This window comes from Trichosurus vulpecula, chromosome 7 (genome assembly GCF_011100635.1).
Source record: "Trichosurus vulpecula isolate mTriVul1 chromosome 7, mTriVul1.pri, whole genome shotgun sequence".
Taxonomy (NCBI): Eukaryota; Metazoa; Chordata; class Mammalia; order Diprotodontia; family Phalangeridae; genus Trichosurus; species Trichosurus vulpecula.
In genome coordinates, this window is record NC_050579.1 from 161,208,955 (window position 1) to 161,225,065 (window position 16,111).

Consider the following 16,111-nt stretch of genomic DNA (forward strand, 5'->3'; position numbering starts at 1 on the left):
TGTACAAGTATTCATTTAGTTGAACTGAATTTGAAAAGGTACTGTATTTAGATAATTAAGCTGTATCTTTTCTGCTACGGCTCTTAACATAACTTATCTGGGCAAACAGTACTCTCAAGATTTCTTTTAGGTTAGAAGAAAAAGAATACAATGTTATTTAAGATACGTTGGTTTTTTTTAAGTGAATGCATGTAGCAGAATGTTGGTTTTAGTTTTTTTAAGAAATGCTGTTATAAAATGTTAGAATCTGTTTTTTATTATTACTGACCCAATTTCAAAATTAATTTGAAAAAACTTATGAATTTTAAGAGTACAGTAATTGAGTCTTGTGTTTAAAAAAAAAAAAGCACATGGTTGGGATTGCCTCTTGGAACCTATTAAAGATGTTGAAACTTGCATGTTGAGGTTTAGTGGCTGCTGAGGTTGAAATTAAAATATAAAGTTTGTTTTTTCCCCAAAACCTTGGTAAGTTTGCATTTTCTCTCATTTTTACTGCAGCAGTTTTACTTAACTGATACAGATGTTTCAGGCTAGCAGATAGAAATTTTATTTTGAACTTGACAAACTAAGTAGGCAGTGAGTTTAGGGAAGATATAACTGTTATTTTTTAAATAATTTTTGTTGATTTTTTTATACCTTATATCATTATAATTTTTTCCCCAGTAATTTTCCCCTTACCCTTCCCAGAAAGCCATCCCATATAACAAAAAATATTAAAAAAAAGAAAAGAAAAAATCAGCACAACCAGTCAGTATATTGAAAAAGTATAAAAACATGTGTAGTGTGCAATACGTACTTATGTATCACCTCCACAAAGGGGGTGATTGGAAATATCCTTTCATATTTCTTCTTTTGAATCATGCACTTTTGACTTTTTAAAATACGGTTATTCTTTCCATTTACATTGATGTAGTCATTGCGTTTTCTTTGCCCTGCTTTCTTCACTCTCCCATCAGTTCATGTAAATCTTTCCATGCTTCCCTGTATTTATCACATTTATTATTTCTTTTAGTAACAGTAATACTCCATTACATTCATGTACTACAATTTGTTTAGCCCAACCAATGGACGTCTACTTTGTTTCTAATTCTTTGCTGTCAGAAATGGTGCAGCTAGAAATATTTTGGTGTACATGATGACTTTTTATCAATGGCTTCCTTGGTATATAAATCCAGTAATGTAATCCCTGGGTCATAGATAATGACATTTTAGACATTTTATTTGCATAATTCCGAATTGCTTTCCAAAATGGTTGTACCAGTGCATAGCTCCACCAACAATGCATCTGTGTGCTTATCTTCCCACAATCCCTGCAAAATTCTGACAGTCAATAAACATTTATTAAATATCAACTATGTGCCAGGCACTACTGGGGATACACAAAGAGGCAGAAGACAATCCCTGCCCTTGAGGAGTTCACAGTCTAAAGGAGGAGACAACAAGCTATGTTATATATAGGTTAAATAGGTAATAATTAAGAGTGGGGGGTATTAGAAGTAAGGGGAGTCGGGAAAGGCTTCCTGTAGAAGATGGGAATTTTCATTGGAATTTAAAGAAAGCCACTAGAGGGAGATGAGGAAGAACAGCATTCCAGGCACGGGGGAATGCCAGAGAAAATGCCAATAGCCAACAGTGACTATTGTCATTTTTTGTCATCTTTGCCAATTTTAAGATATGAGTTGAGACCTCAGGATTGTTTTGATTTTCATTTCTCTTATTATTAGTTTTAAAATATTTGAAGGTCATTATGTGAAAGGAGCATTAAATTAGTTGTCTTTAACTCCAAAGAGCAAAAGTACAGGCATAGGTAGAATTTGCAGAGAAATAAGTTTAGCTTCATCATAAGGAAAAACTTTTTAACAAGTATAACTATTTAAAAGTAAAATGTCAGATTAGGATGTTAGGCCTCGTTTTGGGCAGGTGGTGATATGATGCAGGCAAGTTCCTTAGATGAGAGATTTGGAGAAAGGAAAGCCCTAGGAAGTTGAGGATGGAAGGAAAATTTTGAAATAGTTGTGAATCAGAGGGATGTAAAAGAATTGGTTGGTTTCAGTGAAAGCCTAGTTGAGATTATGCAACATATATTTATAGTTGTCCCAGTCAACATAGTTTCATGGTTTTTTCCAGTTCATTTCAACAAGATGTGACTAGGAATGAAGGTGGGAGGTGTTCATCAGGGTAATTAAGGATTAGGGTTTGACCAAGCATGATTAAGTTAAGTGATTCTGTTGTATAGTATGTAATTGAACTAGTTCACCAAAGGGGTAGTATGGGGAAGGGATGAAAGTATACTCAGCACACAGGTGATGACCTGCAAAAGAACTGAGGGGCAAAGGGAACAGATGACATTAAAAATCAAGAACAGGATTGGGAGTCTTAAGGAAGATGCAGAAATGAAATGATAAGAGTATGGGCAGATAAAAGAATTTCAGAATTCATAAAATGGAAGTGGAATACTTCTCCATAATGGCAAGATCTAGGACATGACCATCTCTGTGTGTAGTTGAGATAGGATGTAGGAGTAGGTCATGCAGTTGAGTAGAGGGAGGAACTGAGAAGTGAGAGTATTTAAGGGAGTATCAATATGTATGTTGAAGTCCTTTAGAATTAGGGCAAGAGGTGGGGTATGGTGGAGGACTGGGAGCCAAACACTGCTCCCTGGTATATCATACCAGAATCTTGATGTGGTGACAAATTTGGATTGAGTGAAGCTCAAAGGAAGAGACTATTCAGTGCTGGTGGTAAAGGTAGAGTCTGAAAGTAGCACTGGGGATCAAGGAGTATTTCAGTTCACCAACTGTGACCCAGTGGGTTGAGGGATATGAGTATCAGTTGAACTAGTACTTGGAAGAGTAGCCAGGAATAAAATGTAATCAGGAGGAATCTAGGTCTCAGTAAAAGCCAGAAGATAGATGGAGTGAGAAAGGAAGATGTTTAAGATGAAAGCAAGTTTGTTCATTATGGATCAGGCAATCTAGAGAGCACAGTAGAAGGGTGAGTGGATCTGGAATAGGACATTGAGAGTTAGAATTGAGAGCAGTTGGGAGTAAGGGAGCAGACACTTGAGGATGTGGATGGGGAATTGGATTTATATAATGATGGTGGGAGTTCACAATCTCTAGGATAGGGAGAACAAGAAGGAGTGGAGATATACATACCCTTGAAAGAATGAGTCTAAGCCTAGTATCATGGCTGGAGAGAAATCCATTGAAGGAGGTATGTGATTATACTGTTCATGGACCTTCTTTGAGATCCAGCATCATAGCAGGTATGTATGTATCCCACCAGACCTTCCTTGTCTCACAGAAAGTAAGAGTAGGTGAAGCTAGGGTTCAGCTTTCAGAAAGTTTACATTCTACCAGGGTAGCAATACAACATGTACATAAGTGTAGGCTTGATTGTATTCTCTTCTTCACATTAACAGGGGAGACTTCCCTGGGAAGCAGTACTTGAAGCTAAGAAATCCAAGGGTCAGAGGAAGGATTGTATTTCAGACATGGGTGACTTTGCAGAGGCATGGAGATAGGTGATGGCATGATTTTTCTTTTGTTAAGTGATTCTAAAGTCCTTTCCCATCCCCATGAGAAAAAAAATTATTGTTCGTGCCTGACAGTTACTTGGACGTCTTCATGGCATCTTGTAAGTTGATAAAGTAGCAATCAGTTATTGCCTCTGGATGTCAGTTCAACTCATTCCTATATTATAACGTTCATTGAAGATTAGATATTAATCCTTACTTCTAGGAACATTGTTTAATATAAAATATGTTATTAAACATGTCATATGTTTAATACAAAATGCTGTTTAAAATTTGATCATATTTTATACAGAATTACTCATTTTATTGGAATGTTGCAAAATAACTTGCTTTGTTGATGTGGTTTTTGTTAAGCTTTTGTAGTAAAATAAAATCTTGAAAATCATCACTTGTCCAAGATATTTGTTCCTTTTTAGAAGCAAAAAGTACATCTTTTATTTCATTTTCTGGGTGGATTCTAGGAAGAGGCATCCTAAAATAACGTACAAGCTTGGGCTGCATATTTTTTTCTTATTTGTAAAAAATTAAGATAGAAGTGATTAAAAGAATTTTTATACTCATTAGGATATTCAGATGTCCCATTCCCATTTTTCATCCATTATGTTTTCATAGTAGCGTACATATTTCTGTAGGATGAGTGTTATTGAAAGCCTCAAATGAAAATGCAGTGTAATGAAAACATTTACTGTATATTTCTCTAGCTTTTCCATGAAATAAAATTTAATGTTAGGATCTTGTGGTTTGCTTTGTAATCTTCTTACTTGAACCTTAAAATTAAAGGGAATAGGAAAAATTAAGTGGAATTTACCATTGTTACTCAATAACTGCTCAGAAATTTTAGAAGGGAAAAAGTTTTAGACTGTTTGCTAAAATGAGATCTGTTAATTATCTTTTCATGTCCGCTATCTTTTGTATCACTTTCTTCCATTGCATGGCTTAATTTCATTTCTTCAGCCTTTTTTTTTTCTGGAAGTAAAAAACTTTCCTTCTATAAATTCCTATTCCAGTGCCTCATTGTGGTCTGGTGGTGGTGGCTCTGAACTCTTGAAGGCTATGCCAGCAGAGTCCCCTGCTTTGGCACATCCTAGAAACTTGAAAAGACTTCACATAGAGAACTAGCAAACAACTCTTGTTTGTGGACCAGTAGGTTGGCAATATACTATTGTACTGCTACTGCTTTTTAAAGTTTTATTCCTAATACTTGATAAAACAAGTCACTAGTTGTTGATATACAGTACAGACATACGACAAACCTTTGCCGTTTCTTATGTCTTACTTTGAAACACATTTTTAAGCATAATTTTTGCTATTCTTCCATATTCCCATCTTTGCATGAAAGTCTTCAAGTATCTTTTGACTTGGGTGATCTTGTCATAGCACAGTGCCTGGCATACTTACTTAATAAATGCTTTTTGACTTGAATGTTTGTAGAATTTTTCTTTATCCTCTGCAACAGACATTTATACAAATGCTGCACTTATTGCCATTGTAGTTCTCTAATGATGTTCATCTTAAGCCCCTTAAGGTAAGACGATCAAATATTCTATGAAATTATGTTTGTTGTTGCCTTTGGACATCAGTTCCCTTAAGTTCTCTATTTGCCTTTCCAAGGAAAACGTATGAACCGATCTTAGATTTAGTTACAACTTCTTGTGTTGTTTGGTTTCATTTGTAGCACAAGTCAACATCCATATGGTTCAGTTACTCCAATAGCTTGTCAAATAGTTGGTCAAGGATTAAGCTGCACCATGAATGAAATTAGTGCTTATGTGCTGTAAGAACTGTGTTTCTTCGTATCCTCTACTCTTCCTTGCAACTTCGTCACTATCCTTACAGGAGTAGAAGGAAATATAACCAAGGGTCTTTTAGTACTTTTCTTTATTTCATTGATTTCAGTGATTAAACATGCATACTTCTGTTTAACAGTTCTTTCTCTGAATGTGGATATCATCTTCCTTCATAGATCCTCCATAGTTGATTTGAGTATTTATAATGCTCAAAATGACGTAGTTATTCAAAGTTGTTCTCATAACAATATTGCTGTTACTGTGTACAGCATTCTCTTGATTATGCTTATTTCTCTTTTCATTATTTCATGCAAGTCTTTCCATGTTTTTCTAAAATCAATCAGCACATCATTTCTTATAGCTCATTAGTATTCCATCACAGTCACATACCACAATGTAACTGTAATCAGGGCAGGATTTTTTGCTGTTCTTCTCTTTTGGGATGCTAAGGCTATCCTTTTTAATGAGACTGGCCTTTGTTTGAATGGGGCAGTTAAAGTGGGATCTTTTTTGTCTTGGAGTGTTTCTCAGCACTAGGATAATCAGGAGTCATTGATCTGTATAGGATGTGGTGCTGGTGGTTGAGGAAGTTTCCCACACCCTAACGTGATTTGATCAAACAAGGTCTGTCTGTTGATCTGTTCATAACATATGCTTGTAATTTCTGTTTGTATTTGCTCTGAAGTTCAGGGGGCTGATCTTTTCCCCCTGAACTAAGTGAATGATAACTGAGATTGTTAACCCCTTAACATTGCTTTCCTTAGAAAAGCAGATCAAAGAACCTGTGTCGGCAGCCCTTCTGTGCGCTCTTGTTGTTGGTCTTACACAGCCACAGTAGCTGCTAACCACATTGTTGTTACACACAACTTATTTAGCCATTCCCCAGTTGACAAGCATCCCCAATTTCCAGTTCTTTGCTACTACAACGAGAGCTGTTATAAATATTTTAGAACACATAAATTCTTTTCCTTTTCCCCTAACCGCCTTGGGAAACAGACCTAACAGTGGTAATGCTGGATCAAAGGGTATATACAGTTTTATGACTCTTTGAGCATAATTCCATATTGCTCTCCAAAATGGTGGGTTCATTTCACAGTTCCATCAACAGTGAATTAGTGTCTCAAATTTCCACATCCCCTCCAACATTTATTACTTTCCCCTTCTATCATTTTAGCCAATCTGAAAGGTATGAAATATCACAAAGTCGTTTTAATTTGTATTTCTCTAATCAATAGTGATTGAAACCATTTTTTCATATGACTGTAGATAGCTTTGATTTCTTTGTCTGAAAACCTCCTGTTCATATCCTTTGGCCATTTATCAATTGGGAAATGACTCATTCTTATAAATCTGACAAAGTTCCTATATATTTGAGATATACCTTTGTTTGAGAAACTGTCTATAAAATTTTTCTCCCAATATTCTGTTTTCCTTCTACATTGGCTATGTTGTTTTTATTTGTACAAAACCTTTTTAATTTAATGTAATCAAATTATCCATTTTATACCTCACAATGTACTCTATCTCTTGTTTATTCTTAAATTGTTCTACTATCCGTAAGTCTAATAGGTAATATGTTCCATGTTCTTCTGATTTTCTTTTGCTATCTCTATATTCAAGTCACATGTCCATTTTGACCTTATCTTGATAAATGATATAAGATATTGGTTTATACTCAATTTCTGCCAGACTACTTTATAGCTTTCCCACCCTTTTTTTTTAACCAAATAATGAATTCTTGTCCCAAAAGTTTAAATGTTTACATTTGTCAAAACCAGTGTGTTCCTAAAGTCTGGTCACATAGGCAAAAATGCATATTTTCAAGAAATGAAATGAATGAAATTTTCAACATTGTATTTACTTGGAATATTAACAAATAACATCTTCAATATGAATTCTATCATTTGTGATGCAAAGGTTTTTTTTTGTTGTTTTTGAACGTCTGTTTTTAAAACTTTGAGTTCCAAATTCTCCCCCCTCCTCCCTTCCCACTCACCATCCCTAAGAAGTCAAACAATTCAACACAGGCCACATGTGTATCATTGTGTATAACCCTTCCACAATACTCATGTTGTGAAAGACTAACTATATTTTGCTCCTTCCCAACCCATCCCCCTTCATTGAATTTTCTCCCTTGACCCTGTCCCTTTTCCAGTGTGTTTGTTTTTGATTACCTCCACCACCATCTTCCCTCCCTTCTATCATGCCCCCCCCCCTTTTTATCTTCTTCTTCCTCCTTTTTTCTTGTGGGGTAAGTTACCCAACTGAGTATGTATGGTATTCCCTCCTCAGGCCAAATCTGATGAGAGCAAGATTCACTCATTCCCCCGTCACCTGCCCTCTCCCCACCTCCCCCAGAACTGCTTCCTCTTGCCACCTTTATGCGAGATAATCCACCCCATTCTATCTCTCCCTATCTCCCTCTCTCAATATATTCCTCTCTCATCCCTTCATTTGATTTTATTTCTTTTAGATATCTTCCCTTCATCTTCAACTCACCCTATGTCCGCTCTCTCTATATATATATGTATATATATACATATACATATATACATACATACACATTCACTATTATATATATGTACATAAACATATATGTATATATATGCATATTCTCTTCAGCTACCCTAATACTGAGGTCTCATGAATCATACACATCATCTTTCCATGTAGGAATGTAAACAAAACAGTTCAACTTTAGTAAGTTCCTTGCAATTTCTTTTTCTTGTTCTTTTTCTTGATTACCTTTTCATGCTTCTCTTGATTCTTGTGTTTGAAAGTAAAATTTTCTGTTCAGCTCTGGTCTTTTCACTGAGAAAGCTTGAAAGTCCTCTATTTTCTTGAAAGTCTAAATTTTGCCTTGGAGCATGATACTCAGTTTTGCTGGGTAGGTGATTCTAGGTTTTAATCCTAGCTCCATTGACCTCCGGAATATCATATTCCAAGCCCTTCGATCTCTTAATGTAGAAGCTGCCAGATCTTGGGTTATTCTGATTGGGTTTCCACAATACTCAAATTGTTTCTTTCTGGCTGCTTGCAGTATTTTCTCCTTGATCTGGGAGCTCTGGAATTTGGCAACAATATTCCTAGGAGATTTCTTTTTGGGATCTATTTGAGGAGGCGATCAATGGATTCTTTCAATTTCTATTTTGCCCTGTGGCTCTAGAATATCAGGGCAGTTCTCCTTGATAATTTCTTGAAAGATGATATCTAGGCTCTTTTTTTGATCATGGCTTTCAGGTAGTGCAATAATTTTTAAATTCTCTCTCCTGGATCTATTTTCCAGGTCAGTGGTTTTTCCAGTGAGATATTTCACATTGTCTTCCATTTTTTCATTCCTTTGGTTCTGTTTTATAATATCTTGATTTCTCATCAAGTCACTAGCTTCTACTTGCTCCAGTCTAATTTTTAAGGTAGTATTTTCTTCAGTGGTCTTTTGGACCTCCTTTTCCATTTGGCTAATTCTGCCTTTCAAAGCATTCTTCTCCTCATTGGTTTTTTGGAGCTCTTTTGCCCTTTGAGTTAGTCTGTTTTTTAAGGTGTTGTTTTCTTCAGTGTATTTTTCAGTATTTTTTTGGGTCTCCTTTAGCAAGTCATTGACTTGTTTTTCATAGTTTTCTCTCATTCTTCTCATTTCTCTTCCCAATTTTTCCTCTACTTCTCTAACTTGCTTTTCCAAATCCTTTTTGATCTCTTCCATGGCCTTGGAGCAGTTCATGTTTTTCTTGGAGGCTTCTGTTGTAGGCTCTTTGACTTTGTTAATTTTTTCTTTCTGTATGTTTTGGTCTTCTTTGTCACCAGAGAAAGAATCCAAAGTCTGAGACTGAATCTGGGTGTGTTTTCACTGCCTGGCCATATTCCCAGCCAACTAACTTGACCCTTGAGTTTTTCAGTGGGGTATGACTGTTTGTAGTCTAGAGAGTTCTATGTTCCACGTTTGGGGGGGAGGTGCCAGCTCTGCCATACCAGCACTCCTCCTTCCCCAAGAACCCCCAACCCAGACTGGACTTAGATCTTCAGCAGGCTGTGCACTCCTGCTCTGATCCGCCACTTAATTCCTCCCACCAGGTGGGACTGGGGCCAGAAGCAACTGCAACTGTAGCTGCCCCACCTCCGCTGCCCCCCAGCCAGCAGCCGAACCACGAACTCCTTCCACTCCCACAGCTTTTCCCACTAACCTTCTCCGCTGTCTTTGGTGTTTGTGGGTTGAGAGGTCTGGTAACTGCCGCAGCTCACTGATTCAGGGCGCTAGGACATGCTCCGCCTGGCTCCTGGTCTGGTTGGTCAGCGCTGCTCATGCTGGGCTCTGCTCCACTCCGTTTCCAGCTCCCAGCTCCGTGTGAGATAAACCTCACCCAGAGACCATCCAGGCTGTCCTGGGCTGGAGCCCTGCTTCCCTCTGCTGTTTTTGTGGGTTCTGCAGTTGTAGAGTTGGTTCAGAGCCATTTTTTAATGGGTTTTTGGAGGGACTCGGCTGGGAGCTCACGCTAGTCTCTGGTTTCCTGCCGCCATCTTCCACTACCAGGTAGTTTTGATGATTGTTGTCTTTATAGTATAGTTTGAAGTCTGGAACTGCTAAACTTTCCTTCACGTTTTTTTTATGAGTTCCTTTGATATTCTTGACCTTTTGTTCTTCCAAATGAATTTTTATTATTATTTTTTCTAGCTCAGTAAAATAACTTTTTGGTAATTTAATTGGGATGATATTGAATAAATAGATTAGGTAAAGTTGTCATTTTTATAATATTGACTCTGCCTCCCGTGAACAATTAATATTTCTCTAATTAATTAAATTAATTGAATTGCCATTATTTGTATAAAACATGCTTTATGCTTATGTTTATGTAGTTCCTGAATTTGTTTTGGTAAGTATACTCCCAGGTATTTTATACTGTCTACAGTTATTTTAAATGGGGTATCTTTTGCTAGGTCTTCTTGCAGATTTTGTTGGTGATACCGAGAAATGCTGATGATTTTTATGGGTTTATTTTATGTCCTGTGGCTTTGCTAAATTATTAATTGTTTCCACTAACTTTTTAGTTGAATCTTTAGCATTTCACAAGTATATCATCTTACTGTCAGCAAAAGAGATAGTTTCTTTTTCTTTTCTTATTGCTATTGCTAGCATTTATAATACAATATTGAATACTATTGGTGACAGTGGGCATCCTTGTTTCGCTCCTGATCTTATTAAGAAGACTTCTAAAGCTTATCCCCATTACAAATAATGCTTGATGGTGGTTTTCAGTAGATGCTTCTTATCATTTTAAGGAAAAATCCCTTTATACCTATGCTTTCAAGTGTTTTTAATAGGAATGAGTGTTGTATTTTATCAAAAGCTTTTTCTGCATCTATTGATGTAATTATATGATTTTTGTTCCCTTTGTTATTGATATAGTCAATTATGTTAATAGTTTTCCTTATGTTAAGCCATCTCTGCATTCCTGGTATAAATCCCACTTGGTTACAATGTATAATCCTTATAAATATATTGTTGTAGTCTCCTAGCTAGTATTTTATCTAGGATTTTTGAAACCATATTCATTAATGAAATTGTTCTATAATTTGCTCTTCCTGGTTTAGATATCTAGATAAACTCACTTTAGAAAAAGAAATTGAATAAATTGAAACTGAAATAAATGAGCTTCCTAAGAAAAAAGCAAAAAGAGCACAGGGATTTACAGTGAATTCTGCCAAACATTTAAAGATGAATTAATTCCAAAATTAAACAAATTATTTGGAATAATAGGCAAAGAAGGAATCCTACCAAACTCCTTTTATGAAACAAATATGATACTGATATCTAAACCAGGAAGAGCAAATTATAGAACAATTTCATTAATGAATATGGTTTCAAAAATCCTAGATTTTCTTTCACTTGATTTTATTCATTTCACCTTTAATTTTTAAGATTTCTAATTTGGTATTTGATTGAGAATTTTTAAATTGTTCTTTTTCTAGTTTTTTTAATTGCCTTGCTCTTTCTGCTCTTTCTGTATTTTGATCTGCTCTTTCCAACTAAATAAAATGTTGAAAATGTCATTCATTTCATTTCTTGAAAATTGATCTGCTCTTTCTCTATTTTATTGATATAATCATTTAGAGATATAAATTTGCCTGATGTTATATATTTCAGTCCATAAAATGACAGACAGTACAGCTTATACTTTCACGGTCCTCTTGAGCACATATTCTGTACTAAACTGGTAATAAATATTCATTAAAATTTATGAATTGTTAATCTTCATTTCCGCATATGGAAGTTTTTCTTTAATCTGCTTTGGTTATAGGGATTCTCTTTTGTTTAAAGATGCCTAAGCAAACAAAAAGCATAGCTCCCACCCCCAGTTATTTTTTGACAGAACATTATTTCTCGATCTTAATTTGTATATATTTTATCACTATGGAGAAACAAAATGATAAGATAGAAATGTTTCCCTTTTAGAACACTTTAGGGTAATTTTTACAATATTTGCTTTTTCTTCTTTTTTATCACCTTCTATTTTCTTTCTGCTTCTAATAATAAATAATTTATTATTACAGATAAATTTGACCAGTTTTGGGCTATTAATCGGAAACTCATGGAATATCCTGCAGAAGATAATGGATTTCGATACATACCTTTTAGAATATATCAGGTGGGAAATTATTTTAGCACATAGCCATTTATGATCTTTGCAAAATTAGTTTTGATGTATTCTAGTAACTAGTAAATTTTTGTGCATACCATAACATTGGTAGTGAAATAATATTGAGACATTATTAATCTTCTCTAGTTGTATGATTTGTGGCTACAACTAAAGTAGAGAAAATGCTGATATAATTGACTAAAGTTTCTGATCACCTAATAGCAAATCATTGGTGGTTTTATAGTATGTGAAACAGCAGTTAGTCCTTAGTATTGGGCACCTTTTGAATTCCTGGGGTTTTTTGTTTTTGTTTTTTTCTGTTACTGTCAAAAGTGCAATTTTGAATATTTTGGCATAAATGAGGTCTTATTAATATTGAATTAGTTTAATGGATCTATAATCACATCAGGGTATGAATCAATCACATGGGTGATTCTTTGTGGGGGTAGGGAGAGGATTCTTTTTAACAGGGCTAATTGCAAGTCATTCATACCTACTTCCCCATCTTATGTGACTCTTGTCCGTGTTTTCCCATAAGTTCACCAGTGGGAATCCACCCAGTTCACCAGGGACCTTGTTCATTTTCTTTTAACTTCACAAGGATGCCAGTGGAGCACAAAAGCCATCCAGTGGTTTGTGGTATGTTATAGCCTGACCACATCCATCATCAGTCTCTACTGCCCTTTGGATGATTTTCAATTTCATTTCTTCAGAATCTGTAGTGCTGTATACTGCAGTGGATAGAGTATTGGGCCTAGAGTCAGGAAGGTTGTTTTTCCTGAGTTCAAATCCATCTTTAGACACTTGTTAGTTATGTGACCCTGGGCAAGTTACAGGTGCTGTTTTCCTTTATTTTTTAAAACTAGGGTATTTGCCCTTCTCTAGTCTTGTAGTATTTTTCTTATGCTCTCTGATCTTTCAAAAATCACTAATAGTGCTATAGCAAGCACCATTGCTAGTTGTTTCAGTGTCCCTAGAATATCGTTCATCTAGGCAAGATGAACTGAATTGGTAAAGGGCAACTCCTAGCTACTCTTTTTCTGTCTGTTCATGTGTCTTGGACATAATCTCTCTATTAGGCATTTTTGTTTTATCCTTTCTGATCCAAAGATTATTCTCCCCAGGAGAGTGAATAAAAGCAAAATTAAGAGTTGGATAGTTTTGTCTTTTCTGTTATCACCATCCCAAGTGAAGTCAGCAAGCATTTGTTAAGCACTTCCTTTGTGCTCAGCATTGTGCTGAGTGCTACCCCAAGCAGCATTCCTGTTCCATCTTGGATCCACCTCTTTTCAATAACATAGCAAAAAGAGAATAAAAAAAGAAAATCTTTTTTGTATTCAGACTTCAGAAGCTTCATTCTGAAGCTTAGCATTTTTGCTATCCTTTAAGAATCTCTATTATCTATCCTTGCTTCCATCTTTTGAAAATGTTTAAACATTAATTTAAAAATATTAGTTGGGTGATAGTCTCTACGTAATGACATTGTCGTTTTCCTCCCCATGAAATTATTTTTCTTTGTGCCTTCATTATTTCCTTTTTAAAAAATTGCTATTATTCCTAAGCTCACCTCCACTGTTCAGAGGATTGGAGCTGTACTTTCATTGAGTCCTTTAAAATCTGTTCTCCCAGAGGGAGAAAGGGAGAATTCATTTTTAGAAATGGAAGATGGGACATCAGAAATTACGTTAGCATTTCCTAAATTGAGAAAGATGCCAATTTTTTAGATTATAGCATACACAAGTGTTGATTTGTGGGCTCTGAGTACTAGGAACAATAGAAATACATGGAAAATTATGACCATGTTTATTAGGTTTTCCCCAGTCCCACTCCTAGACTTGTAGCTCTGTGGATAAGGAAGTAGTAGTCAGCCAGATAGTCAGCACTTTTCTTCATAAGCAAACTACAGTAATGGATTGTGTTTTAGGAAAATACTAAACTGATATCACTCTTTACATGTATTCTAGCTGAGGTATACAACCCTACCCCACCGACACTACTCCCATGTAAATGCTGTAAATAAAAAATTCACGAAGTTGTATTCCAGCATCCAGTTGTGATGTGATGATGACTCAGGTACTCAAAGATAGTGTCAGCAGAAGGCAAGCTCTAGCCACAGAGATGTCCTGTAAACAGTGGGAGCTTGGAGTTTGAAGCTCAGGAGGGAGTTCACTCTCATTCCTTAAATTCTGTCAGTTGATATCTTTTCAATTCTATCTCTGTAAACATCTGTTGAATCCACTCCATGTTTTCTAGTCACACTACAGCCACCCTATTCTAGGACCTCATGATCTCTCAGACAGACTGTGACAATAGCTTCCTAATTGGTCTCCCTGTATCCTGTGTCTTCTCTCTACAGTGCATGTTCCACATCACTGCCCAAAGTCCAAGTCTAACTATGTCAGTCTCCTGATCAAGAAATTCCGGTGGCTCCCTCTTCCCTTTGGGATTGAATATAAACAGCATTTAGAGCCCTTGACATTACACATTAGCCCCATTCACCCACTTAGGCAGCTAGGAGCAGTGTGGGTAGACATATTCAAAGCCAGCCTCAGACTCTTAACTTCTAGCTGTGTGATCCTGAGCAAGTAGTCACTTAATCTGTCTACCTCGGTTTCCCCAATTATAAAATGAGGAAAATAATAGCACCTACCTCATAGGGTTTTTATGCCAATCAAATGAGATAATATTCGTAAAGCACTTAGTAGCACAGTTCCTGGAACATAGTAGATACTTAATAAATGCTTATTTATTTCCTTCCCCACTCTGTGCTCCAGCCAAACTGAGCTGCGGTGATTAGGTCATATGAGACATTTTGTCTTCTACCTCTGAGTCTTTTCACCAACAAACTACCATGCCTAGATTGCTCTTCATCTTCCTTTCTACCTCTTAGAAATGCTAGCTGCCTTCAAGGCTCAACTCAGTCACCACCATTTCAAGAGGCTTTACCTTTTCCTTATTAGTGCCTTACTTCCACCTCCATATATTTATTGTGTATGTATTCTTAATTTACTCAGCTGTGACTATGATGTGTGTCTCACCCCACCCTAGTACACTATCAACTCTTTGAACTCGATTCCCATCTCAGTACCCTAATAAATATTTGATTGATTGGAGATTGAGATTTGAGAATCATCTGCATAGAGATGATAAACATTAAGGTCAAGATGTTTCTGATACAAAGACAAAAAAATCTCTATCATGAAAGGACTTACCTTCTACCAGAAGTGAGGCTTTAATACCATACATACACAAGTGAGTGTATGTACATTAGTATATATTACCAGCCATTTGTTGGCAGGATCAAGAAAGACCTCTGCAGGAGGTGGCACCTGAGCTGTGATTATTTGAGAGTGAGGTGAAGGTGTATGTTTTACAGGCCTGGATGACTTGTGTCAGTGCACAGAGGGAAGAGATGGAATGTTTTGTATATAGAGCAGGTGTGTCTGGTGGGGAGGGTGGAGAGCAATTTAAGAAGAATGGAAAAGGCATGAAAGGGAGTAATATGAAATAAGACAGGAAAGGCAGGAGGGAACCAGCCTGTAAAAGACTCAGTGCCAGGCTGAGGATTTTATATTGTTACGTAAAGATTATAGGAAACCATTGAAGATTTTTGGGCAGGTAGAGTGGGGTCACGTGGGTGACATGGTTATATGAGTTTTAGTAATATCATTTTGGCAGAATGGATTATGGAGGAGTGAGATTGAAGGCAAGGAGGTCAATTAGGAAGCATTGTTAATAGTCCAAGTGAGAGGTGATAAGTGCAGACTTTGTGATTAAGTGAAGAGAAAGGAACAGATCTGAGACATTTTGTGGAGCTGCAATCTACAAGACTTGCAAACTGATTAGATTTGAGGGTTAAGGAAGAAGAAAGAATCATTGTTGGGGAACTCAGGTACTGAAAGGACAGGGATGCCATAAGCAGAAATGAGGAAGTTTGGAACTGTGGAAGAGAATATGTTTGCTAAGAGAGGGAATGAAAGAAAAGGGACCAGTAGTAGGCTGTTGTGCAAAGCACTCATTTTTAAATCAGAGAATCTTTGTTTAAGCCCCCAGTCTGTTATTTGGTAGCTGTTTGAGTTGAACCAAGTCACTTAACTTCTTTGAGCCTTATTTTCCTGATCTGTAAAATGAGGGATGGAATTGGATGATTTACATGC

The 16,111-nt window shown here is 36.3% G+C and overlaps 1 protein-coding gene across 1 annotated transcript in view; it reads left to right on the top strand.

The window, feature by feature from the left end:
- ATG5 (autophagy related 5) overlaps positions 1-16,111 on the top strand; it is a 148,180-nt gene that overhangs the window by 71,072 nt on the left and 60,997 nt on the right. The window contains exon 6 of the mRNA XM_036767958.1: positions 11,869-11,963. Coding sequence (XP_036623853.1) covers positions 11,869-11,963 — 95 coding nt within the window. The remainder of the gene's footprint in view (positions 1-11,868; positions 11,964-16,111) is intronic.